Source organism: Epinephelus fuscoguttatus, linkage group LG2, assembly GCF_011397635.1.
Source record: "Epinephelus fuscoguttatus linkage group LG2, E.fuscoguttatus.final_Chr_v1".
Lineage (NCBI taxonomy): Eukaryota > Metazoa > Chordata > Actinopteri > Perciformes > Serranidae > Epinephelus > Epinephelus fuscoguttatus.
Window position 1 is genome coordinate 2,503,217 of NC_064753.1, and position 27,920 is coordinate 2,531,136.

A 27,920-nucleotide genomic window follows, 5' to 3' on the forward strand; every position below is an offset into this window, starting at 1 on the left:
TTCAGGAGCTGTTTCCTCAAACTTTTGTAGGGGGCGCTACTGAGCCATTTTTTGGAACCCACACACGAGACCCTCAAAATATCAAATTTTTCACCAGTTCTGAGGCGTGTGCAAAGTTTCATGAGTTTTCGGGTATGTTATGCCTCCCAAAAAGGCAATTCATTTGGAGGAATACTACTACTACTACTACTACTAATAATAATAACAAGAGGTTGAGGAGGATTTCCTGATCAGTCCAGAATGAGATGTTTAGGGTTTGTTGAGTATTTCATGGGCATGGTTTTGTTTTTTGTTTTTTTTTTGGAGTGTTGCCTTTACTGTCATGGTGATGAAGATATAATAGGATACGATATTGAGGGACAGTATGGATTCAATCTGTGATTTATGGTATATTTAAAATTTCCCTTACTGCTGCAAAAGGCTGAGTTTCCTCAGCAGGTGAAGGCACAGTGAAGCTTTTGTAATGTTACAACAATGTGTTGTGTGAAGGACAGACAAAGATCATAATCATCGTCGTCATGTATTTGATCTCCTAGGAGGAATGAAATCTATGCAGCTGACAAACAAAACTCAAAGGCATGTTTTGGTGTTGGTTGGTTGTTTAATATTTATATTATATGTGTTTCATTCTAACTCAAGGCTGTAATGTTAAATAATCAAAATTCGCTACAAAACAGATCCCCCATTCGCCAGTAGGTAGCACAGTGAGTGTGAATCTTGATTAACACCTAGTTGTCCTCTAGACACGTAGCCAAGTGGTCATTTGAAATCTTAGGTCTATTGGAGTAAGCATGTGTAAGTTACAACAACTTCCTGTGTAATGGCAAATAATCGAAATTCTCTGTGTCTCAATGGCCGGGCTGATTTGCATGTAGATGTTATCCAGACATGTCACAGAGTAATCTTGTGAAATTTGAAGCTGATTGGACAAAGTATGTGGGAAGTAGCACTTCAAAGTCTAAAACTTGTCATTTCCTGTCACCAGCAGGGGGCGTTTTGAGAAAGAGGGAATTTTTTAATGTTGCCGTGTTGAAGGCGGGACTACGATCATACCCAGCAAGTTTGGTGCCGATCGGACCTATCACGCCCAAGTTATAGCACTTTCGTTTTTCATGGCGAGGCATCAAACTTCGCCACGCCGCCATGGTAACGCCTTATGAGATACGTGCAATCTTTTAATAACTTTTAATCATCAAATGGTCTAGTTGCAGCATGCCAAATTTGAAGCCGATCCAAAGAACCATGTAGGAGGAGATAGCTATTCAAATCAAACCTGTTGGGTTTAGCCTATGGGTCCAAGAGACTTTTTTGTGCGTCTGGGTGTGATACATGTGTGTACCGAATTTTGTTCATGTTGGTGAAACGGGCCGCGGGGGCTGCTGTTTAAAGGCGTGGCCAAACCGTTAGGCCACGCCCCCTTACGAAACTCATATCATATGACCAAGGCAGGGCCAGTTACAACCATGTGAAGTTTCAGGAAGATTCGACCAAGTACGCCCAAGTTATAGCACTTTCGTTTTTCATGGCGAGACATCAAACTTCGCCGCACCGCCATGGTAACGCCTTATGAGATACATGCAATCTTTTAATAACTTTTAATCATCAAGTGGTCTAGTTGCAGCAGGCCAAATTTGAAGCCATCCAATGAACCATGTAGGAGGAGATAGCTCAGAGAGAACACTTGCAAATCGCCAAAATCAGAATATTCAAATCAAAATGGCTGACTTCCTGTTGGGTTTTGAAAAAAGTCCAACTGCGCATTTTCGTGTGTCTTGGGATGATACACGACCCCGCCAAATTTCGGGGGATTTGGTCAAACGGGCTGCCGGTGGGAGCCGATTGAAATTTTCTAGGGGGCGCCATTTCGCCATTTTGCGACTGGCATCGTTGAGATTTTGCGTACACCTAAATTTTCGCCAAGATGAATGTGCATGTCAAATTTGGTGAGTTTTTGAATATGGCAAAGCCCCCAAAATGCAATCAAAGATGCGGGAAAAAAAAAAAAAAAAAAAATCCTAAGGAATACAATAGGGTCCTCGCACCGTTTCGGTGCGAGGGCCCTAATAATAATAAACAGCACGATTTCAATAGGGTCCTCGGACGACTTTGTCGTCGCTCGGGCCCTAATAATAATGAAAATAATAGGAAGAGGATAATAATGAGCAGCAGTGAGTAAAAATGAGCAAAAAATGAGCATTGGATAAAGGGAGCACATCTAGTTCAAGTGATTGTATGTGCAAAACAGCAGACAGCTGTGGTGTCCATGAAGTGTCCGTAGTGTCAATAAAGTGTCCATGGTGCAGTCTACTGTGAGCAGTGCTGGTTATGTAGCCTGACAGCAGCAGGCAGGAAGGACCTGCGATAGCGGTCCTTCACACACTTTGGGTGAATCAGTCTATTGCTGAAGGAGCTCTCCAGAGCTTTTATCTCCTCCTGCAGAGGATGGGATTCATTAGTCCTCAGAGATGACAGCTTGGCTGTCATCCTCCTTTCTCCCACCACCTGCACAGAGTCCAGAGAACATCCCAGGACAGAGTTGGCCTTCTTGATCAGCCTGTCCAGTCTCTTCCTATCTGCAGCTGAGACGCTGCTGCCCCAGCAGACCACTCCGTAAAAGATGGCTGATGCCACCACACTGTCAAAGAAGTGTCCCGATTCAGTTCTCTGTACTTCCTGTCGTCCCTATCTGTGATGAGGCCGACGATGGCAGAGTCGTCTGAGAACTTCTGCAGATGACAGGTGGGGGTGTGGTATGAAAAGTCTGTAGTGTAGAGGGTGAAGAGGAACGGTGCCAGCACCGTCCCCTGCGGGCCCCCCGTACTGCAGACAACCAAGTCCGACACACAATCCTGGGTCCTGACATACTGCGGCCGGTCCGTGAGGTAGTCCAGGATCCAGAATGTGAGGTGATTAGCCACCCCTATGTGCTCCAGTTTGTCCCTCAGAAGCGCAGGCTGTATGGTGTTGAAAGCGCTGGAGAAATCAAAGAACATGAGCTTCCAGGCTTCTCCGGGTTGGAAAGAGCTCTATGCAGGAGGAAGATGATGGCGTCGTCCACCCCAATGCCAAGCTGGGAGGCAAACTGCAGCGGGTCCATTGAAGGGCCTACTGCGGGGTGGAGACAAGACAGGACCAGGCACTCCAGAGTCTTCATGAGGTGCGATGTTAATACCACCGGTCTGAAGCTGCTGAAGTCCTTGGGGTGCGGAGTCTTGGGCACAGGTACCACGCAGGATGTCTTCCACAGCTGTGGTACTCTCCCCAGCCTCAGGCTCAGGTTGAAGATGGTTTCAACTATCCCGCACAGTTGGTCTGCGCAGGACTTCAGGAGCCTGGAGCTGATGCCATCAGGACCCACAGCCTTCCTTGTCTTTATCCTCCTCAGCTGATCTCTCACCTGACAGGTAGTGAAGGACAAGCTGGAGCAGGGGGGCTGTGTGCTTGGGGGTGGGGGTGATGAGGTGGGGGGAGGGGTGGGGGGTGGTGTCGAAGCAGTGTGCCAGGAGTATAGGTGGGGGGGGGGGGGGGGGGTGAAGGTGAGGATGAGGGGGGTTGCAGCCATGATGTCTGGGCCAGGGGAGGGGCAGACTGATCAAATCTATTGAAGAACAGATTCAGATCATTCACCCACTGCTGGTCGCCTCTGGCCTAGGACTCTGGTTGTTTGTGACCTGAGATGGTTTTCAGACCTCTCCAGACTCTGCTGACATCACTCTGCTGCAGCTGTTCCTCCATCTTCTTTTTAAATCCTTCCTTTCCCCGCCTGATGTTTCTCCGTAGCTCCTTCTGCACAGCCTTCAGCTCCTCCTTATTTCCAGATATAAAAGCTCTCTGCTTCTCCTTCAGGAGAGCTTTTAACTCTGGAGTAATCCAGGGTTTGGTGTTGGAGAAGCAGCGTACAGTCCTGGTGGGTACGGTGTTTTCCTTGATAGTGATGTGCCCAGAGTTACACCATCTATCATTCACAAACACAGCCAGCTCCCCTCCTGGTGCCTGATGAGCTGGAATCCGTCCAGTGCGGCGATCGTGTCCGGTACTTCCGCGTTCAGCCATGTCTCAGTAAACACCAGCACGCTGCTCTGCCGGTACTCCCTCTGATGGCGAGTCAGCACTGACAGCTCGTCCATCTTGTTGGGGGGCAATCTTATGTTCCCCATGACGGACGGACGGGAGGACGGGTTTGTACCGTCTCCTCCGTTGTCGGTGCTGCACTCCGGCGCGACATCCCTGTTTCCTTCTCCACAGCTCGCCGGGAATGTCATGCCTCTCCTCAGGCCACACAGTGATGTGACGCAGCGGTAACAGCTGGTCCCGGGTGTAAACAATGGAGGCACGGCTGGGCACCGGGTCCCTGCACACGATCGTATCCATAGCAAAATGGGAGAAAGACCACTATAAAGAGAGCGGTCTTCGTCTCCATCACAAAACAGAACATAAGTACTAGCTAGCTAACTGAAAGAAAACTCAAAATAAGAAAGTTAAATGAAAAGAAAGTGAAAAAAGCTCAGCGGTGAGCAGGAGCTGCTGTAACAGGCACCCGCACCATAGGTCCGCACTGGGGACGCCATCTTGAATAATCCTGTCCACAGGAGCATTTTGGGACCAGCATTGGACACTTGATGGACGTGCCATGAGGCACATGGGCTGACTGCTCACTGGTTTCAAACAGGGCCAACACGGCAACTTGTTTGGGACCTTTCGCTTAAAATGAAATATGTCTCTGAAAACACTTGATAATAAATAAGCCATGCAGTTACTGAACCTGTCTTCATTTTAGGTTGACAACAGTTAGTTTAAAAGCTTTTTAGGATCTTCCAGAGGTGGCGAGTGGTGTGGGGTCCCTGATTTGCGTGAAGTAGCCTAGTTTCAACTTTATGCAATTGTTGAGCAAAAGCCCCATCTCTCAAAATGTCACACGATGCTACATGCATGCATTGCATGGCTGCTGGCATGCATAATGAATGGGAAGTGACAGAAATAAAGGGTCCTGTGGACACGTACCATTACACCAGTTCCACCGTCCTCCATTTTTACGACTGTGGATAGAAACTACAAAGAACTCTTTGGTAAGTGGAGATAGCAACCTTAAATTTGGCAATCAATAATTCCACTTCTATTGTACGAATGAAAATTATTATTCCATTTATGTACTAACCCTTAAATTACAGTATGTCCTATTAAATTTGGTGCATATTTATGCCTCTGCACCAGCGATAGCTGTGGGCAAAGATATTGTGATTTTGGGTTGTCCATCCATACATATGTCTGTCCATCCAACCATCCCATTCTCTTGAACGGGATTACTCAACAACGCCTTGAGGGAAATTTTGCAGGTTTGTTACAAACATTACCTGTAATCAACAATGATCTGATTGGATTTTGATGGTCAAAGGTCAAGGTCATTGTGATCATGCATCTGTCTCATGCTCATAAACATGTTATCTCAAGAACACAATAAGGGAATTTCTTCAAATTTGGCACAAATATCCACTTCAAGTCATGAATAAACTGATTAGAATTTGGTGCTCAAAGGTCAAGGTAACTGTGACCCCATCCTTGCATTCTTGTGAATGCAATATTTTAAAAGACCTTGAGGAAGTTTCCTCAAATTTGTCACAAATGTCTACTTAAGAGTGAACTGACTCGACTTTGGTAGTTGACGGTCAAAGGTCACTTCACCAAGACATCATAGTGTTCTACAAAAAACACTTCTGGCCATTATTCAGTGTCATAACTCAGGAACAGAAGGGGAGACAATTAGTCAGATACTCAATTGGTTACGCTAATCTTGGGTGTGGACCTTGAAACTGCTGATTGTATAGATCTTCTGTGCTGCCAGGAGGGATGATGGTGTGAAGTAACTGTAAGTGCAACTTGAGTGGTTTGTGGAGGCATACAACCCTGAGGTGGTAATTCTAGTGCACTTTTATTCCTGACAAAATGACTTGTACCAAGTCATTCATTTTTCATATATATTATTGTGGAAAGGGTGTTGCATTTTTTCTCTTAGTCATAGGGAGGGGCATCAAAAAAATAAAAAAAATACACTTAATATTCTGCTCCCCTCCTTATTTTGCTAATTTTTGACCAGTTTCTAAGCACTTGCAGTAGTATGGAGTTAAACTGTGCTGTCCTCCTCCAGCTACGAGTCAGCAGTGTTGGAGACCACTTTTACCCACGGCAGCTGGTCTACCTTCTGTGTGAAGATGTCGTCCTGCTGGGCCTGTGTGATCCTCTACCTCTGGCTGCTGCTGGGCCCTCTGTGCAGCTGTCAGTCTGAATCCAGACCTCGCCGTGCACGCATCAAACGACGGTCAGGATCCTCCCGCCACGTCTCTGTCAGTGTCTGACACGCTCTGTCAGGGGCCAGGCAGGAGGGAGGCACCAAGGTCAGCAGAGGACTCCTGGAACCTCCTTGCAGTGCCCTGCAGGAGATTTTCATGACTGGAAGTCACAGGATCAGGGTTCAAGACTCACAGTGCTGTGACAAGGACCACTCAGAGGGCGCAGAGCCCTGGTAATGTCAGAAGAACTGAATGACGCTCTAAACTGTAAACTGCAATAGCAAAACCACCAGTGAGGACTTGACTGTGGTTTGGAAACACACAGTATGAATTGCCAAAGGGATCAGAGGGGGTGAACTGTCAATCTGTATAATGATCACAGTAAGTAGGTGGCTACATTATGAACTTTTATTATAGTTTTATTTTCAATTTTTGGCTGTATTTAGACTTTTAATATTATAAGAGAGTAAGAATTTTTGATATTTAATGTAATGTCAGAACAGAGACACACATCCCAGTGATGTTTTATCTTTCTGATAAACAAAAGAATCCGCCTGAACAAATATAGCCCTGTTAGTCCCCTGATCCGAGACAGGATGTCAGTGGTTTTGATCATGAACAAATCTTTCTCAAATTTGGAAACAGAGAACTTTGGGCTAATTGCATCAAAGTTCAAACATAACCTCTGATGAAAGAGATCCTTACTGTAACATTTTAGTAGCTTACAAAATTTGTTTGCATCATATAGTGAACATTGTTGCAACTATAATCACATAAATTAACTAAATATTTAGGCAGATAATTTGTGCGAGGGTGTCCAGTCATATTGCCACCTTAGAATTCTAAGATTCTATCTGTGTTCTGAGGAGTTTGGAGATATGGAGCTTCAAAGTTTTTGCATTCCAATCAGCAAAAATGATATGAATCTTTTTGTTACTGAAAAAAAAGTTAAGAAATGCATATAACTGAAAATAAATAAATAAATAAATAAATAAATAAATAAATAAACCACCTCACATAATGTTAATAACTACAAATGTCAGATAGAACCTTAGAATTCAAAGTTGATGATATGTGAAGGATTTTGTAGTCAAACACTGAATCAGGATTAATCTGTGCAGTCAGCAGCAGGTGTTGTGGTTGGTTATTTTAAAACTAATACTAATAAATACTAACCACCTTTTTTTTTTTTTTTTAATCTAGTCTTATAACTCAAAACTCATGTTGAATGATACTATATGACACCCAGTTACATCAAGATGATAAAACACATTTCAGTGATTGGCTTCACACCTGCCGTCAAATTCAGGTATTTGTTACTAGTTACAGTATAAAAATTAAAAATCTGCTCATCATTTTAGGAAGTACACTGTGTCTGCGGAGGGATGATCTCAGTATGTATCTCCCCTTAAAACCACAACCTGTTAATCTGACATTTATGTTCATGTACAGACTAAACAAACAGATATAACTGAAGAGCTTTAGAGGGGCAGTTAGACCAATTTTTGAGCTTTGGACAGAACCAAGTTAAATGTGCCCTGTTTCAAGTTTTTATTCTAAGCAAAAGCTAATCAACATCCAGCTATAGCCCCGTATATGCACAGACACAGAGTGGTGTAGAATTTCTCAGCTAATTATTTTCACAAAAGCCAATAAGCATATCCAAAATGTAAAATTATTGCTCGAACATCTATTAATTAAGGTTTTTTCAATCCAGTGACTGCTGCAAATTACTTCAAAGTTCACAGAATAATAGCATGAACTTTATTTAACTTTGTGCTAACAGTTATAAACCAGACAACTAATTTAATTCAATGAAGAACTAATCCTGAAGTGCCTCATTGACAGTAACAAAGAAAGATTTGTTCATGAAGAGTTCAGAGTATGGAAGCCCTGAGAGGCAAGTAAGAATGATTGTTTTTCTCATGGTGATTCATTTTCTAAACCTGATTTAAATTGTTTATCTCTCCTGTGTTTATGACTTAAAGACAGATGAAAAAAGATTTTTCCAGGATAATATTTCAAAGTTCCTTATTTATATTTTTCATTTGTGAAACAAGTAAGTTTTTGAACAGGTCCATCCATCCATACACCCATCCATCCATTTTCATCTGCTAATCTAGGGCCGGGGCAGCAGGCTTAGCGAAGAACTCCAGACGTCCCTCTCCCGAGCAACACTTTCCAGCTCTTTCCAGCTCTAGTGTGTTCTAGGTCTGCCCAGGAGGCATCCTGATCCACCTCAACCGACTCCTTTTAATGTAAAGGAGTATCGACTTTACTCCGAGCTTTCTCCGGATGTCTGAGCTCCTCACCCTATCTGAGGGCTGAGCCCAGCAACCCTACGAAGGAAACTAATTTTGGCCACTTGGACCTGCGCATATATAGCACCTTTCTAGTCATTTGACCACTCAAAGCACTTTAACACTACATGTCACAATCACCCATTCACACACACATTCACATACTGGTGGCCGAGGCAACCATAGAAAGTGTCACCTGCTACTCGGTCATACACACTAGGAACAGTCATTGGGAGCAATTTGGGGTTCAGTATCTTGACCAAGAATACTTCGACATGCAGACTGGAAGACTCGATTACACTGCCAATCTTCCAATTAATGTACAACACGCTCTACCTCCTGAGCCACAGCCATCCGACACCACTTGCAGATTAGTGCAGATTTAAATAAATTTTTTGCCCAAACAGAAACATGACAGTAATTTTACATAACTTGCTAACATAATATATGTACACCCTCCCCCAGAGGATCATAATGGAAATAAGCTTGTAGCTTTATTGTGTAACTGAACTGCCTACAGTTTTAGGCATATGTGATAAAGGTCTTTAGGTGAAACAGTGTTATAATTGTCAGATTTATTAATCTATCTTTCTATGTTTTGAGGGCATGGAAAAATGAAAACTAACCTGGAATGATTTTCCTTTTTTAGAGGTTATGGTGCCCTTCAGCCTCCTGTGGCTGACATGGTATAAAAACATTTTTTCTTTTCACCTGCCAAAACTTTTTATTTTTTTTCCATCTGTTTCTATAGATGAAAAAAGTTTTTTTTTTGCCAAGAACTTATCCTGACAAAACCTTTTTTTAACCTGTTCTTTAGTCAGAAACACACAGGACAGAAAACCCATTACAACTGACTGGATCACCAGAATTTCTTTTTGTTACCTCTCTGGGCTTTCGTACATGGGCCACAGGGATAACAGATTCTCTTTCAGTACTTTCTCTGCATCTTTTTTTTGTTTTAAATGATGGACCTTTAAGTGCACAGTTGGATGGTCTGACAGAGTGACTGAGAGGCAGCTAAACAGAAAATAATGGTGTTCTATGAAGTTCAACACCAGAGGTTTGTTAAACCAAGGCAGAAATACTTCACATTTGACTTAAAATGAGGAATATTGCATATTCACATTATGTTGCTTTACAGTACGCCCATCACTTGATTCTTGTTTACACTTTGTTTGTATTTGTTACTCTATTGTGAAACTGTTAAATAGAAACCAAGAGTGCAACCCCCCCCCCCCCAAAAACAACCTAAAATCACTTCAAGAGATAATAGAAGCTTTCTGTCTCATGCCTTCAGATGAAGTAGTCACGCCTGCTGAGGAGAACTGTGTTGTGAATCTAAAATAGCCCCCATATTCCCCCGAATATTCATGCTGGTGTTGGTATGTGGAAATGTGGGACTGGCTTTTCCACTGAAGGCACACTGAGCCTTCTGCGATGACTTCCTCACAGTTAAGGAGCAGTAATCGGTCTCAGTCAAAACCTAAACATATACAGTTATATTGTGTGTAGTTTAATGTTTCCTTTGTTGTAGATATGATGCTTTTTTGTGAATACATTGTTTTCTTACAAACGCTGCTGATCTCACATCTGCTGTGTTAAACTAAGTAGCACAAATAATTTTAAAATTTTTAATGCCAAATTCAATTGCTTTTTGTCTACAAAAAGTAAATATTCAGAAGAGTGGGTCATTATAATTCATACATAACATGGACAAAAATTATAAAGACATTATTTTGGCACATGTCGATGAGGTTTGAGACAAGATGTTTATATAAATATTTCAAATGCATACCACACAGCACAGAAGTTAACTGACCAGACTGAAGGTTTTCTGAACTAAAATCAGATTATACTTTAGTATATCTGTAGCTAATCAGTGCCACACAATAAAATACTGTATGATTCATAATCTCTTTCACATAAAGTATCACAAAGCATATCTGATGTAACACACTTTAAAAATGAATACCACACAGACACTATAAAAGATGTTGAACAAGTGACACACAACTGAATGTGTTATGGTTTAAGCATATTTTTTTTAAATATATAAATACATGGTGAAGCAATGTGTTGTGACTATATCTGGAGTTCAAACTTAAAAAAAATCCACCTCTAAATCCTGATTGCATGTTGCACCATGAACTTGTTGCTTTTACATTGAGTTACATGTGCTGTTTGAAAGACAGATGATAGGTGAAAGCAGAGTTATAATATGTTAGATTTTAATGTAAAGTTGTTTAAAAGAAGAAAGAAGTAAGAATCTGGTTGTGATGGCTGGTACTGTTTTCACCTGATGAGTTTGTGTGTGTGTGTCATCATGGTAAAATGTAATCCTGGTGACACCTATTGTAGTGAGAACAACCACGGCAGCCATTTGAGTATTTTGCCAGGTGTTTATTTGTCTGTCTGTCTGTCTGTCTGTGGACAGATTTTGTCAACATGATAATGTCACAATAATGCAAGATGGAGACACAAAAAACAGATGTATAGTTAAGATCAAAATGAAGGTAGAGTTTGTCTCTACCTGTCTCATTACAAACTCATCAAATGGTGCCTCTTTGTCAGTGATTTTTGGCATTAGACAACGCAAAAAAGACACATTCCCCAGCGGTATGATACACCGCCAGACGGCGTCAGTTTGAAATGCTGCCGGAAACGATGTAATATAAGGAGCTGTAAAGTCTCTATAAGGCAGGTAGAGGGAGTGGCAGATGGGTCACGCAAAACCCAGACTCTAAACCAGCAGCCTGCTGTCCAATTCCTGTTTGAATGTTGAGCCACACCATTATATTTTTTTTCTAAATCAACCACATGCTTTTGTTGCACAAGGAAATAAACATAAAAACCAGATGTTTTACTGACATAAGTTTATTTTGAAAACTATTGTATAGATCTAACGTGCAGAAATTTTACATTTCCTGTTCAAGGACAAGTGTAATTTTGGAAAGACACAATGCATGTGGTAGATACTGGAACCCAAATTGCTCCCGAAGGCTGTTCCATTAGTGTGTGAGTGTGTGTGAAAGGTTACTGAGTAGCAGGTGGCACCATGCATGGTACCCTTGGCCACCAGTGTGTGACGAGTAACGAATGTAAACTGAGCATCCAAGAGCAGACACAGGCATCTAGCGCATTATATTTGGACAAAAAAGTCCATTGACAAAGCGGCAATATTTGTCAAGTTGGGATGAGAACATGTTGGGATGGGAGGTATGGAAAAGTCCATCATCCCTCCCCACATTGTGTTGGAAGAGCAGCTGGTTTTCCTCAATCCTCAATGTTCCTCAACACAGGAACAATGGAGTCTCAGGTGTAATTTAAGGATAATTCGGGTTTACATTAAGGCAGCTCTAGAAAGACCGCCCTCCACACTTTAACTCTGAGGGACTGATACCAAAACCTAACACTTACTGATTGCTAAAAACATTTGGTATCACCAACTCTACTGAGCTGCTGGAAATATATAGATGAGTCAATGTATCCCTCAGAAATAAGCAGAGGACAATATGTCAAAATGGTGTTCAGTGGTACTTCATCTTAATGTTTTGAGGTGGATTTTTCTTTTAATTTTACACCGACAAAAATATAATCACATACAAAAATTAAATGACAACTGGAAAAACAGCAATAACAAAAAGGCCATTTCAGTCAATGTTCTTATCTTTGGTATGTGTTTAAAGTTGGGCGCAAGCATCCGCCTAAAGTGCTCGGTATGGTACAATAAGCCGGTCAGGTTTTCAAATAAACATGGAGTCTTTTTGGGTTCTTAATGTGGCAGGTTTTAAATGTTAAATGTCAAATGTCAGTGATCTAAAGGTCATTATTCTCCAAAGATTCCACTCTGGAATTCATCAGACGGTCACATGAATCACACACATTCTGATGATGTTTTGAAGGTCCAGAAATTAAACAATGGAGGTGAATAAAGCTTTATAGTGAGCTTCATTCTCTGACACACACACACACACACACACACACACACACACACACACACGTATAGTTTGTCTCTACACTTGTCCCATCAGCTCTGCTGGCTGTTTGGGTCCTCTGTTGCTGCAGAGTCTTTCAAGAGGTCGCAGCAGCTCGTCCTCTCTGGGTCTGTAGGGCACCACGTAGCTCTCTTCCTCCAACAGGATGCGGTTCAGTGTGTGCTCATAGTTAATGTGGCGACGCACCATCAGTATATATTGCTTCCCCTCCTCCAAGTGGGGGCAGTCACACACATTAGGGACCCACAAGAACTCCCGGTGCTCCAGGCGAAAGCTGTTCCGGTAGGTGTGGATAATCTGGACATCATATCGGGTCTCCTCGCCTCTGTACAGCTTCCCGAGAACTCGAGCACGGAAAACTAACAGGAAACAGAGTTTAATATGATGTTTCAAATCCCATGTTCAAGTTAGCATCGTGTCACATTTTATTTAAAAACAGCTCAGCTACAAGCTTTAGACTCACCAAAGTCCTTCTGGCAATACTGTCTCTGGCGTTCCCTTCGACCTTTGACCCGCCGACACTTCCCACAATGCCCTGCAAGTTAAACCAAGCTAAAATAAGCTAACAAAGATAGTCATGATAAAAGAGAAAAGACATTAAACAGGCTGTTCTCACAAATTTTTCGTATGTTTTCCTTCAAAAAGCAAAGCACCCAAATTCATACACATCCTACATTTTTTGAAAGGCTGTGATCAAGTGACCAATGCACTGATGGCAGTAAACATGGAAGCTGTCCTGAGGGCTTGTAAGCAGGTTGGGGTGGTAGATGGGTCACAAAAAACTGGACTTTTACCCGTGACTTCCCCTGGAGTTGCGTGTATGGATCTGTGTTAGCTTTGGGTGAACTGTGAGTCATTTTAAGATACGTCTTCACCATGTTTCTTTTCCTAAACGTTAGCTCAGTAACTTTACTTGCCTAAACCTAAAGATACCCAAACATGGTTCTTTTTCCTAAACCTAACCTCCGTAACTTTATGCTAATTATATACAGTACAGGCCAAAAGTCTGGACACACCTTCTCATTCAATGCGTTTTCTTTATTTTCATGACTATTTACATTGTAGATTCTCACTGAAGGCATCAAAACTATGAATGAACACGTGGAGTTATGTACTTAACAAAAAAAGGTGAAATAACTGAAAACATGTTTTATATTCTAGTTTCTTCAAAATAGCCACCCTTTGCTCTGATTACTGCTTTGCACACTCTTGGCATTCTCTCAATGAGCTTCAAGAGGTAGTCACCTGAAATGGTTTCCACTTCACAGGTGTGCCTTATCAGGGTTAATTAGTGGAATTTCTTGCTTTATCAATGGGGTTGGGACCATCAGTTGTGTTGTGCAGAAGTCAGGTTAATACACAGCCGACAGCCCTATTGGGCAACTGTTAAAATTCATATTATGGCAAGAACCACTCAGCTAACTAAAGAAAAACGAGTGGCCATCATTACTTTAAGAAATGAAGGTCAGTCAGTCCGGAAAATTGCAAAAACTTTAAATGTGTCCCCAAGTGGAGTCGCAAAAACCATCAAGCGCTACAACAAAACTGGCACACATGAGGACCGACCCAGGAAAGGAAGACCAAGAGTCACCTCTGCTTCTGAGGATAAGTTCATCCGAGTCACCAGCCTCAGAAATCGCAAGTTAACAGCAGCTCAGATCAGAGACCAGATGAATGCCACACAGAGTTCTAGCAGCAGACCCATCTCTAGAACAACTGTTAAGAGGAGACTGCACGAATCAGGCCTTCATGGTCAAATAGCTGCTAGGAAACCACTGCTTAATAGAGGCAACAAGCAGAAGAGATTTGTTTGGGCCAAGAAACACAAGGAATGGACATTAGACCAGTGGAAATCTGTGCTTTGGTCTGATGAGTCCAAATTTGAGATCTTTGGTTCTAACCGCCGTGTCTTTGTGAGATGCAGAAAAGGTGGACGGATGGATTCCACTGGTTCCCACTGTGAAGCATGGAGGAGGAGGTGTGATGGTGTGGGGGTGTTTTGCTGCTGACACTGTTGGGGATTTATTCAAAATTGAAGGCACACTGAACCAGCATGGCTACCACAGCATCCTGCAGCGACATGCCATCCCATCCGGTTTGCGTTTAGTTGGATGATCATTTATTTTTCAACAGGACAGTGACCCCAAACACACCTCCAGGCTGTGTAAGGGCTATTTGACCAAGAAGGAGAGTGATGGAGTGCTGCGGCAGATGACCTGGCCTCCACAGTCACTGGACCTGAACCCAATCGAGATGGTTTGGGGTGAGCTGGACCGCAGAGTGAAGGCAAAGGGGCCAACAAGTGCTAAACACCTCTGGGAACTCCTTCAAGACTGTTGGAAAACCATTTCAGGTGACTACCTCTTGAAGCTCATTGAGAGAATGCCAAGAGTGTGCAAAGCAGTAATCAGAGCAAAGGGTGGCTATTTTGAAGAAACTAGAATATAAAACATGTTTTCAGTTATTTCACCTTTTTTTGTTAAGTACATAACTCCACATGTGTTCATTCATAGGTTTGATGCCTTCAGTGAGAATCTACAATGTAAATAGTCATGAAAATAAAGAAAACGCATTGAATGAGAAGGTGTGTCCAGACTTTTGGCCTGTACTCTATAACTGTATATTAAGGACGTAACATCATTCAGAGTTTCCGCTACATGTAATTGATCTTGGTGCGCCGCCACGCCTTCAGAATGCTGATTTTTTTTTTTTCAGATGTTAAAACAATGTGAAGTATATTGTATGAATGGATATATATATATATATATATATATATATATATATATGTACACACACACACACACACACACACACACACACACAAATATCATGAAATGTTACGTGACACTACGCTGCAATTAACTTTATTTTGAAAAGCGAACACCGGAGTCATCACCTGCCTGTCTGGCTGTACTGCGGCGCGCTCAAGAGTTGAGGGGAGGCAAAGAGACGACAGTCTGAAGTAGAGGGAGAGAAAAGGGGTGAGAGATAGGTAGTGCTGTGTAGAGCTTAGATTGGGCCCAAAATTCCAACCCGACCCCACGCATGTTCTGTCCGAGCCCTACCCGACTTTTTTTAAGGATACGAACGTGGACATTGAAGGCTGACTCTTGTCTTTCTTTCCATGGCAAGCCTTCGTCATGTGCCTCTTAAGTGTCGATGTACCCGTCTTTTTGCTGTCCTATACCAGCACGGTGCTGCACTTGGTACACTAGACGAAGCCGACACACAAGTTGTCAACAACTCACATGTGTGCACCAGTGGTGCCGGCAAGGGGGGGCCATTTATTAATTTGCGACACCTGCTACCTGTTAACCATGTCAAGACACCAGACAACCTGGTCAGTGTAAGAGCATATTCAAGATCAAAAGTATTCAACACACTTTTAACTATTTTTATGTGTAGGTGAGGACAGCCCTGAGGAACAGGCAGCATCAATGGGCCACCTCATACGACAGAGCCTTAGAGCTCTTTTTCAGAAAATCAAGAAAAATAAAGTGCTCCCAGCCAGGCTGCAAACTGTGCCATTAGATTAGACTACAGTTGTGTATATAGTTGTGCTACAGTTGTGTAGTGAATAAATAGTGTACTTAATAAACTCCCCCACAGTTTCAAAAAATCCTGGAGGAAACCCCGATCATTCATGGGGCACAAATTCTTGGGATATCATATGAACAGTTGTGCATGCATTTTTCATAGGAAATCATACAAATGTAGTTTTATAAACTAGGTTCAGGAACAACAACCACGCCTCAAACACATCCCATTTCCACCCAATAGTATTTAAACATACCTGATGCATTCTCTTTCTCTTCAACACATTTCTCACACCGAACTGGACATCAGAGACCAGACGGCAGACTGTCTCCACCTCCAGAAAGGAAAAGGAATTCCCTTCAGCTGCAGCCACAAGCTGGGTTCCAACTCCACGCCGCTCCATTAAACGCCATGCCTATGTAACTGCTGGCATGTAGGGATCATCCCCCGAGACATCCATGCTAGGATTGCCACCCGTGACGTCACAGAGATTCCAACTTCTCGAGGGCAGCAACCAGTACCATAAGCTCCCACTAACAGGGAGCCAGGTTGTATGGTCTCAAGTTTTAAGTTACTCATTGTCACATGCAATTAGAGGAAACAATTGTCATTTGTTTGTTTGGCAAACAGTAATCTCAAATCTCAGGTTCCTTCTACCATGCCCTTTTAATACGTATTAAGGGAAATCTCTCAAGTAACCACTGCTCATTTAATTTGTTCCAAAAGGAAACCACACTAGTAAAACAAATTAACAAACAAACAATAACACTATGGCCTCTAGTTTCCCGGTGCGGTGCAGGGTGGCAAACCCCGCGCAGAGCTAGTTTCGAGTAGCGCAACCCGAGGCGCGCTCAGTTTGGTAGTTTGGCAGACTGAGGTGCACTGAGATGGGTGTGGCGGAACAGCAGGGGGAGGTGTCGACAGATCCAGCTTGGCACAGTGACATTTTCATGCCAAAAGGCTTCGCCGAAGGTGCGCTAAAAGCTCACCAGCTGAAACCAGGTCTACTGTCAGCTAGAGTTGGGTGGTATCCACATTTTGTTACTGTTAAACCTTCCCCTCATTGGGGCATTGGTAGCGTATTGGATAGTGCCGGCGCCCCATGTACAGAGGCATTGCCTCACTGCAGCGGCAGCAGGTTTGAATCCAGCTCGCGGCCCTTTGCTGCATGTCAGTCCCCACTCTATCCCCATTTCACTCTCTGTCCTGTCATTAAAGGCAAAAAGCCCACAAAAATAATCTTAAAAAAAAAAGAAGAGAAAAGAAAAGAAAAAACCTTCCCCTCATTTTCCTGGGGTATACGGTATTACCACGACCAATTAAAATCACTTTGAAGGGCTCAGAGGGAGTCGCCAAATGTTGGCTTATGCCTATACCATTCAGAAACAACAAACATTACATAGGCCTAAGAATACTGAACAAATAACAACAAAACATGTACAACATTAACAACTTTTATTAATAATTATACCATGATCTGGGTGAATACTCAATTCTGATTGGTTGCAGGGTGTCCGTTAAAAGGTGTTATAGAACAGCTAAAAAGACGTTCCTGTCAAAATGCCTGACGACAGGCTCTAAATTATTGTGCTGGCTCAACTGCTAGTTTGTAACCATAGCAACGGAGACTCAGAGCAGAGGCAACGGATTACAATGGGCATCATGAGTGATGTTATCGTTTCATTTAATTTATTTGGTGAATCTCATAATTTTGAAGACTGGGATGCAGAAGAAGAGAGGATAGAGAATGAAAAGAAAGGGAGAAACAGCACAAGGAGGTGACACTGGAAGAATTAAATAATTTAGAAGATGAGAAAGATGAGCCCAACACCAAGAAGACAACAAAATGGACAGTTCAAATGCCACTATGATGGACATACCCATATCACTTTCAAATTTCACTACTAATGGTAATGTAGCATTTAATTTTAAATAGGAAACAATCATTAATTTGTTAATGTGTTTATATGATTTAATCTCGACTACTATATAGTTATGAATTATTTGTTGCAATTAAAAACAATTTTGACTACTATTTGGATGCTGATTATTTGAAACAAATTTTCATGGGCCTATAAATGAATGCCAATGAATCATGAAAGTAATATCTAAGGGTTTTTTTTGCACATCATCCTCTGACCACCAGAGTCTGTAACACACATAGTACAGTGGATAAGTTCTCAAATTATGAGGAACTGTGCACTTTTTGAAAAAAGCATGACATTTCTACCATAGTTAGTACATACCATAACGTTTATTTTCAGATGTGGAGGAAAGTCAGATTTGACCTCTGAGGCCCGGGAAAGGTCAATTCAAGATGGCCACCAATAATATTCAAATATGCTTAACTTTGGAACCAAACATAATAGAAAAACATTTAAGGTGTCATTTCCAACTAAGTTTAGGTTGCCCATTCAGTTAGTGATACTCTTGAGATCAATGGAATTCAAGAAAATGCATTTAGGTCAAGGTCAAGATAAAAATTTGCTTACAAAAAACAAAACATTTTCCCCCCTTTTTTAATTTTTTTTTTTAATGAACCCCAAAAATATTTCAATTACTTTTTACTCTCATGTATTATTTAGTAATTAGTTATCATTTACTGGGATGTGTGGTTATTTTTTCCTGCTAAGCACATCATTATCAGCAGATGGCCCTCTAGAGCATCAGTAGCTAATGCCAGTAGCGATGTAATCAGTAGGCAACATGATGAGTAGGCTACAGTATGCACAAGTGACGAGACAGAGAGCACTTCTGACATAAATATCCTACCAGGTAAACTAACTGACTATGTACAGACAATGGCCGTGTTTCCCAGTTAAGAGTGATCTTAAGACTTAAGAGCACAGTTAAGAACATCTTTGGTAACAAGGGTTGCTAAGATACGAGTGTTTCCCAGATGCATCCTTAATGCCCTTCTAAGGATCGCTTTTAAGATCGCTCTTTAAGAAGCTCTTAACAGGAGCTGTCCACTACCGCGGTGCTAAAACAATCGATGTTAGGCAAATCGATCACCCACCACTTAATCAGCGCATAAGTCACACACAGCGCTGCTACCTAATGTACTAATTCCCTGCTGCTCATGTGTATGTGTGTTCTAATAATTCTAATGAAAAACTAAGACGATAAATATTTGTTAATGACCTATTTTCATGATGATAACAAGACTACAACTAAATAAGAAGTCGTCTTGGTAAGAGAATCAAGGAAATGTATTATATTTAAACAAAAAAATACAGACGCCTTGCTGAGGCTGGTGCCGTCTCCCACCACGTCCAGGAAGCTCCCCACTGCGTAAAAACGCAGCGCAGCCAGGCATTGCACCTCCGGGCTGAGGGCAAAATTGCACCGGGTTGCCCTCTGGATGTGTGGAGACACTAGTTGATGAGGCATTGTATCTTGGTACTTCATTTGGACAGCTCGGTCTGACAGCACGTCGAGTGGGCTGAAGTGCTGACGCACAAATGCATTTACATATACAGTTTGGCTTCACACACGGCAACGTTGTTGGTTAGCAGTGACAATATGTTGTAGCCATGGTATCTCACACATGTGTGATGTGGCAACACCTTTATATAGAGTAGCGGGTGGAGCATCCATTGATGTGGTTCCAGCTGAGCTCAGTTACACCTGTCAGTTGCCTGATATCAGAATGTCGCAGGTTTGGAGGGTGGATGTGTTTCTGTTGTGCCCCGATGCATTTTTTGGATGTGGTAAACTATCTCATATGTGCATACAGATGTGGGATATGTGCGGACAAATTATGATAAATGATAGTCATGATGATTCATTTTATTTGTGTGCCTGATGTGCACAGCACATACAGGAACACACTTGTTATTCCTCATACTTATTTTTCTTATTATTATTATTGTTTTTCTTCCGCCATATTTCGGTGCGTAACTTTGCCACAGCTTTGAGCGCACATAGGGTCTTCATAAAACATATAGATTCAAGATTCAAAGTGTTTATTGTCATATGCACAGTAAGGACTGCGTTTCCCTGCAGAATGAAATCCATTCTTTTCTGTTATCAATTAATACTAAACAATATAAATCTGAAGTATAAAATAGATCAAAATATATATGGTATGCACTGTTTCAATATCTATGGAAGTGTATTGCATTCACTTGACAAATAAATTATTGAGTATTTTTTTTCTGTTTTTCTGAGTAATTTTTTTATTTTTCTGTTTTTCAGTGTAATTTTTTCTTTTTTTCGTGGTGTTTTTTTTAAGAGACCAATAGAACAACAGACGCTTTCATTCCTTTCTTGAGAGCTCGATATCATGGAAGCCAACATGACCCGCTTGTTTAGTTTAATCCAGTTTCACTTTGTTTTGGGTTTGAGACACTGGGAGATCCTCTTGTCTTTAAGTCATATAGATGGTGTTATCATTAGTTTGTTGACTTTACGCAGGCACCGGCCACTTGCAGGTGCCAGGTGGGAGCTTCTCGCGAGATTTTTAAGTATCTCGTCTCCTTGTTCAGGAAAAAAAATTACCACGAATAACAGAAAAAACTTACCACCAAAAACAGAACCTCCCCGAAAAACAGAAAAAAATTACCACCAAAAACAGGGAAAAAATCACCACCAAAAACAGCGAAAAAATTACACCAAAAACCAGAAAAATAAATAAATTACTCCGAAAACCAGAAAATATTACTCAGAAAAACAGGGAAAAAATTACTCAGACAGTAATTAGTCAGAAAGCTTAGTGTAATATTAATTTGCCTGACGCAGCTGGATCTGTGAGCATTTGGTCGCTAAGAAGACTGTTAAGAGTGGGTTAGCTCGATCTTGCAACTCCTTCTTAGTGAAAGATCTTCTTAAGCTAAGAGCGATCTGGGAAATGCATTTTTCTTTCACGGGAGGTTTAAGAGCGTTCTTAAGAAGCTCCTAGCGCTAAGAGCCATCTGGGCAACGCCACCAATATAAGTATACTTGAGTAAAGCCTTAACCTGCAAATACATTGAATTTGATTGTAGCCGGGAATGAGTCTGCCTAGTTAGTTAGCTATCTAGCTCCTGTGGTTTAAAAAAAAAAAAAAAAAAAAAAATTCTGCTGGCTAAACTAGAAGACAGTCTGGAGCTGAAGTCAGTTCAATGATTGAACAGCGCATGTTCTAGAGATTTCAGCTTGGTCATTTGTGTGAAGTAGGGCTATAGCTGAATTAATGATTATAGCAAAGTAGCCTAGTTCAATACTTTGCCGCTGGTATCAAACAGGCTTGAGAGCTAATAGCTGGCATGTAAATGTAGATGTGTTATTACTGATTTCAAAGCAAGTTTCAGTATAAGAAGCATAGTAGGCCTACAGAAATATTGTAGGTAAATACATTTTTAATGATCATTATCATTACTGTTATTATGTTGGAAACTTGTAAATAAATCTTTTGCACCCTTTAGCTCACTCCGTCTGCATAATTTGACCATGACTTTGACCTAAATGCATTTTCTTGAATTCTGGTGATTTCAAAAGCATCATCAACTGAATAGGCACCCTAAATTTTGTTGGAAATGACACCTAAAATGTTTTTCTGCTGTGTTTGGTTCCAAAGTTAGGCATATTTGAATATTATTGGCGGCCATCTTGAATTTGACCTCTCCCGGGCCTCAGAGGTCAAATCTGACTTCCCTCCACATCTGAAAATAAACCTCATGGTATTTAGTGGATTGACAACTGAACACCCGCTCTGATGGAGAGCTTGTGGCACAAACACACAGGTAGCCTACTTTTGGGCAGCCCTCGACATCAGAGGAAAATGCCTGGCTCCATCACACTTCCACCTGAGAAGGAGGCCTCCGCTTCCCGGATTAACGGGCTCGAGAATTGTGACAACAGGCAGTTATCTCTGCTCCTGCATGGTGCCGACTGGACCTGCCACCACATCGGTTCTTTTTTGAAGGGGACAGCCCAGAGTCATCTGTTTTTCCATGGTTCAGGTTGTGCTTCTCCCTCCTCCACTCCGATGGACACTGGACCTGCTGCTGCTGCTGCTGCTGCTTGCAGAAATTATGAAGTTGTGGGGTTTTTGGGGACCAACTCACTTGATGTGCGGCTTGCCATCTTTTCTTCTCTTTCTTACGTCTGAGCTGTCATGTAACGACGTCCCAAAACTTTATCAAATGTCATCACCCGACAACAGTTAAGGGCAGTTAGAAGAGAAACATTATATCCTACTATTAGTTTTAAATTGTAATTAGTATTAAATTGAAAACTCAAACCACACATACATAGGCGCTGGACAAACACTCATTATTTAGGCATTAAATACATTATATTTAATATTATATCAGGCCCCTATAGGCCTATATGGGCAGCAGATTTTTAATGAAACTGATACCGTTGCTAATTTTAGCCTTATTACCTTATTACCGTATTATCGCCCAACCCTACTGTCAGCGCAGGCGGAGCGTAGCCGGTGTAGTGGAAGTTTGGCTGACTGGCGGACAGTGTGCACACGTCACCAAAACCTCACAGGCAGGTTTCCAGTTAACAATGCAATAAATACCCACAAAAAACAATATTCAATGCAACTATCTGCAATCAGCACATAAATGTATCTCTCTATCGACTGTCCCGTCACATCTGATGTCAGATCAAAGGGGATTCGCACGGTTCGGCACATTTGGCACGCGTAATGGAAACCCAACCTGATTTGATTAACACAGCTGCAAACTAACGAGTTCACATCCCTCTCAGCCAACCACAAACAGCCACAGCATCAGATAGGGAGTATATATTCAGCATCTGTCATCTTAGAAAAGTCAAAAGAAAAGAAACAAAGTGAGACTGCGAGAGAGAAAGAGAGAGCCCCGCGCACGAGAGAAACGCTGTCAACAAATTGTAAGTTATGTTCGGTGTCTTAAGGGTTTACGTGCTTTATGTGATTGCCTATACAAATTTTAAAATGTTCTTGCTTAACGTGATCTACAAAGATGGAGTACATTATTGCGAGGAGGAGGACTCACGCAGAGAGGTGTACAGTCAAAGGACATCCTATTTGGGCATGACAAAGCTGGAATGCAGGTGAGCCACACGAATAATGACTGGAATACCGCCGTGTCCAATGTAATTGTCATGTCGTACTCTTTTTCATTACACAGGAACAAATTACATCTATCCCGCGAGGTGGTCCAAGTGGTGACGCGCATCGTGGCCTCTGATGCGCACCCCGGTGGCACCTGTGCTCTCCCTGTTGCTGTAGAGGTGACAGTGGCTCTGACCTTCTTCGCCACTGGGTCTTTCCAGCACACTGTAGCCGCGGTGGCGGGGATCAGTCAGAAGGCTGTCAGTTCGGCTATACATGCAGTGACGTCTAGTCTAGAGCGACATGCAAATGAGCACATAATTTTTCCATCCACACCTGGTGGAAACAAAGCGAGGTTTCTTGTTGAAATGTGGATTCCCTGGGGTACTGGGAGCAATCGACTGCACACATGTAAAGTTGCGCGCCCCAGATACCCATACTCCATTAATATCCAGGTGATTTGTGACTCGAATTGCCTGCTGACACATGTGTATGCTAATTTTCCTGGGTTCCTGTCCCAACCTCTACCCCACCAAAGCCCTCGATGCTGACGGAGGACAGCGTGGAGGACGCAATGTCCTCTGCCGAGCTGAGGGGCATGCTGGTGAGGGGCCGCCCCCTGTTGCTCCCGTCTGCCTCCTATGCTTAGAGAGCTTTTGTTTGGCCCTTCATCTAACATCACTGAACCGTTTTTTGCACTGGGCAATGGTTCTCAGTGTATCCGGGCAACACTGATTTACATTTGTGGTGACCTCCTCCCAGGCTACCTTTGCATCATCAGCCCGTGGAGGTCTGCTCGCAGTTCCGTATATTCGGACACTGTGAGCTTGGACCTCCTGGACCAAAACATCAGTTTCCTCCTGGGGGAAGTTTGGCCGTTTGACGCAGCTGCTCTCTTCTGCCATCGCGAATTGAGTAAACTCTCATTACGCCTTCGCTCAGCGCATGTAAGGGCAAGGAGAGGGGCTCATTTAATTGGGGTGATGTGAATCGGCTGCGTAAAACCCACTCCACGCCTTCTCTCCTCCCTCTTTCTAACTTGCACAGGTGGGAGGGATGGAGGTGGGCAAGAGGAGTAGCTGTGCCAGCGCGCATGGTGTGCCAAACTTGCAAAATCCGCCTGGCCACACCTAGTTGGCGAAGCACAGGTGCGCTGCGCCTCCGCCTCACCCGGTCTGCGAAACTAGAGGCCTATGTGTTTGTCTGTTCTGAGGTCATTCCATCATTTTTGTCATCTCTGCAATCGCAGGCTTCATCACATCGTCTAGGGATGTCCCGATCCAGCTTTTTCACTTCCGATCCGATACCGATATTACAGCCTTGAGTTTTGGCCGATACTGATCCGATCCAAGTGCGTACGATACATATTCACTTATTTTGTTGTCAGTCATGTTAGAAAAGGTTTGATCAAGCGATATTATTCTAACAGGAACAACTACTTAATCAGGTTAGTTAGAATGATCCACAACAGTTGGTATGAGAAACTGACCCGTTTATTGTTAACAGGGTTAAATAGACAAACTTTAAACTTGAACATTAACATTAAATAAATAATATAGCTGGTTTGCTTTGGCTGCTTTGGCCCCTTAATAAATAGAAAATAAATCAACATAATAAATCTTTAAAATGTCTAACACTGAAATTAAAATAGCAGCAAGACTCCACACACTTGTGCTTTGGCCCGCTAATAAATAAAAAAAAGATTAACACCACAAGACATTGTTGACATTTAACAAACAATGCAGCCTTTCCTTTTCAGTTATTTTAGTAGTGTCAGTGCCAGCCTGGTGCTGCTGTTTCCTGGGACCAACAGAGGGGACAAAAAAACCACACACAATCTTGTACAACTGTTTAAACAAGCAATAGTCCATCCATGGCTCCAATTTCACTAATTGTGCCCAAAACAATGCCATCAGTGCTCTTTACTTAAACAGTAAGAGGACAGCTTGAATTACAGAGCGCTGGGCTGGCCGGAAAAACTCCATGAAAAACTGGATTGGAGTTCTGGGATCGGCATTTTTCCATGCAGATCCGATGCTGATGCACGTTTTTTGCTAGTATCGGTGGCCAATACCGATCTGAATATCGGATCGGGACATCCCTAACATCGTCACAGTTTATCAGTTCCACAACCGGAAAACCTTCCATCAGCTTCACAGAAAGCTATCCGTAACGATCTCGTCCAAAGCACACCCTCAGCCCACCTTAATAGCCAGTGTCAGCTCCCCTTTTCCTCTCTCACATTCATTCACAGTTTTACCAAACGCTGTATCCTTAAAATGATAATAATTATAATAATAATGATAATGATGATAATAATAATAATAATAATAATAATAAAGAAAGTGTCCTTCTCTACCCACAACTATGTCTTCAGAACCAGCTTTCCATTAATCTAGCCACTGGCAGTTGCAAATTGCTACATACATTCTCATGTTAAACACTTTCCAAAGGTTTCTGTTCTTACGGCAAATGCTTGCCACCGACTTCCGACCTTCTTAGCCCTGTGTTGGGATTCACGGGACCCCATATGATTTGTCATTTGTTAAAATCTAAACTTGATATGTGAAGGCTTTTCTTCTCTGCATGCTCTTTGTTCTCAAAACAAAGAGAGCTATTTGACAGTCATCTCCACAGGATGCCTCATGGTCACACCCAAGTGAGACCAGTCATCAAACTTGATTGGACAGGACTTTGACAGTGACATAACCTTCTGTGATGTCACCAAGCAAACTTTAGGAAAGTTGTGCTCACTCATAAATCTTCCTTTTCGTCCTGAGCTGTGGACCAGCCCAGAGGTGCTCTTTTTCCTCCTGGGTCTTGAGCAGCCCAGACAGGCTCTCTTTCCTCCTGGGCCCAGACAGGCCTCCTTCCTCCTGAGCTGCCAGCTCAGACCCATGCCCTTGCCCCCAAACCACTAAAGGGAGGGCAATTGCTCACAGACTCTCTTTCTGGACCATAACCTGGAAACCAGACAAATTAGCGCGCAAATGCAAGTTTTGCAACTACCTTTTCAGCAACAAGGAGAACCAAGTTGAGTTAGCACCCCATTGTCTAACTCTGCACTGACCCTGAGGGACCGGCTTCCTTGGATCTGCACCTTTGGAACAAGGACACATCAAAGACTGCATCTGGAACAACAGCTCTTTCCAGCCTTCCCCTGCCGGCTAACAAAAGCAGCACGCCTCAAAGCAACTCTTCCCTCCATCCATTCAAGGACTGGTGATGTAACTACTGGGCATAGCGTTAACACAGGTGTATAGGCTAAGCAAGACTGTTCAACTTGCTGAATGTGATTTAATGCTGTTTATGAGTCATTATTGTGATTGTGTGCAGTTAGGTCATTGGTTAGTTGGCTTCTCCAAAGCTAAGTGTTAAGTTTGCTAATGGTGTTCACAGACAACGTCTTGCACGCATGTAAACATCCTCTGCACTAATCCACACCCTTTGCAGCACATATCACATTCACATAGACTCAGTTAAAAATAGGCTTTCAACAGAGCTACACCCAAACAGGCAACTCAAAGTCCTGCTTCTTTTCCTTTGTCTTTGTTGTGACCACACGGTCAGACAACACCTCCCCCGATCTGAAGCCAGCTTTGATTTGGCCAGCTTGTAGATCTCTGTTGTCAGCCATTTTGTTTTGTAGGCCAAACTGCCTTTTGATCAACACACCTCTCTCTCTCTCTCTCTCTCTTTCTCTCTCTCTCTCTCTCTCTCTCACACACACACACACACACACACACATTTTGCTTCCTTTATGAATAAATATATATCTTTTGGAAGCATACCTGCTGTCTGTTTAATGTTGTACAAGAGTGAATGAATAGTCAACCTCTGCTACATCAAGAACTCCGAAATCCCTCAGGCTTTACTATTTAATTTGGTTATTGTTATTAATTTAATTATTAATCAAAATTCCAAATTGATAGTTTAGTGAATTTCATGAGACTGCTATCTTTAACTGGCTATCATTTTCCCTTTTTGGGAATGGTGCCCCAAGGGGTGATTTAAGGTAAGTTAAGTCACATTCTTTAACATAATCAATAATCATTATTAATAATTATTAATTATTTCAGATAGCCAATTAGATACTTTAATTGGATTAGATCTATTACGAGGTCAGGCCCGTGTTAAGGCTTACATCCTCACCCCTTGGTCCCTCAAACTTTCATACCCCATTCATTTGACCCTCGTCCGTCATCCATTCATCCCTCAACCCTTCATCCCTCATCCATTTGACCCTCGACCCTCATCTGTTCATCTTAATTTACAACACCTGCATCCATTCTCTTCAGGCTCCTCACCCCCCCCCCAGTCAATCCCTCTGTAGCATTCATGGACCGTGTTTCGAATTTGTTCCAATGCATCTATGACTCAACGTCTTCCCAGTTTTATTAACACAACTTCATACTTTCGACTCTCTCATTATCACTCCCGAGAAGTAAATAAACGCAGCCCCCATGGCTGATCACTGCCTGCAGTGCTCCGAATTCGCCCCAATGCATCTAACCTCCACCTCGTCCAAGTTTTTCAAACGCAACTTCATACTTCAGACTCCCTCTCTCCGTTCTCACTCCCAAAAAGTAAATCAATGCAGCTTTTGCCGCTGGTCACTTCCCGCAGTGCTCCAAATTCCCCCGAATGCATCTACAACCTTACATTTCGTCCCAGTTTTTCTAACGCAGCTTCATACTTTCGACTCTCTCTAGTTCTCACTCAGAAATAAATCAACGCAGCCTCCACCGCTGGCCACCACATTCGTTCCCAC

The 27,920-nt window shown here is 42.4% G+C and overlaps 2 protein-coding genes across 3 annotated transcripts in view; one reads left to right on the forward strand and one right to left on the reverse strand.

Moving 5' to 3' along the window:
* Nucleotides 1-6,350, forward strand: part of serinc4 (serine incorporator 4) — a 52,915-nt gene extending 46,565 nt beyond the window's left edge. The window contains exon 11 of the mRNA XM_049603153.1: nucleotides 6,143-6,350. Within this exon, the coding sequence (XP_049459110.1) occupies nucleotides 6,143-6,350 (208 nt within the window). The remainder of the gene's footprint in view (nucleotides 1-6,142) is intronic.
* Nucleotides 6,351-10,334: 3,984 nt separating this feature from the next.
* The window catches only part of adamtsl5 (ADAMTS like 5), a 186,466-nt gene continuing 168,880 nt past the window's right edge, over nucleotides 10,335-27,920 (reverse strand). For both annotated transcript variants that reach the window (XM_049603092.1, XM_049603086.1), the window contains 2 exons: nucleotides 13,043-13,114; nucleotides 10,335-12,938 (listed from right to left, as the gene is read on the reverse strand). In XM_049603092.1, coding sequence (XP_049459049.1) covers nucleotides 12,598-12,938; nucleotides 13,043-13,114 — 413 coding nt within the window. In that variant the 3' untranslated portion in view covers nucleotides 10,335-12,597. The remainder of the gene's footprint in view (nucleotides 12,939-13,042; nucleotides 13,115-27,920) is intronic.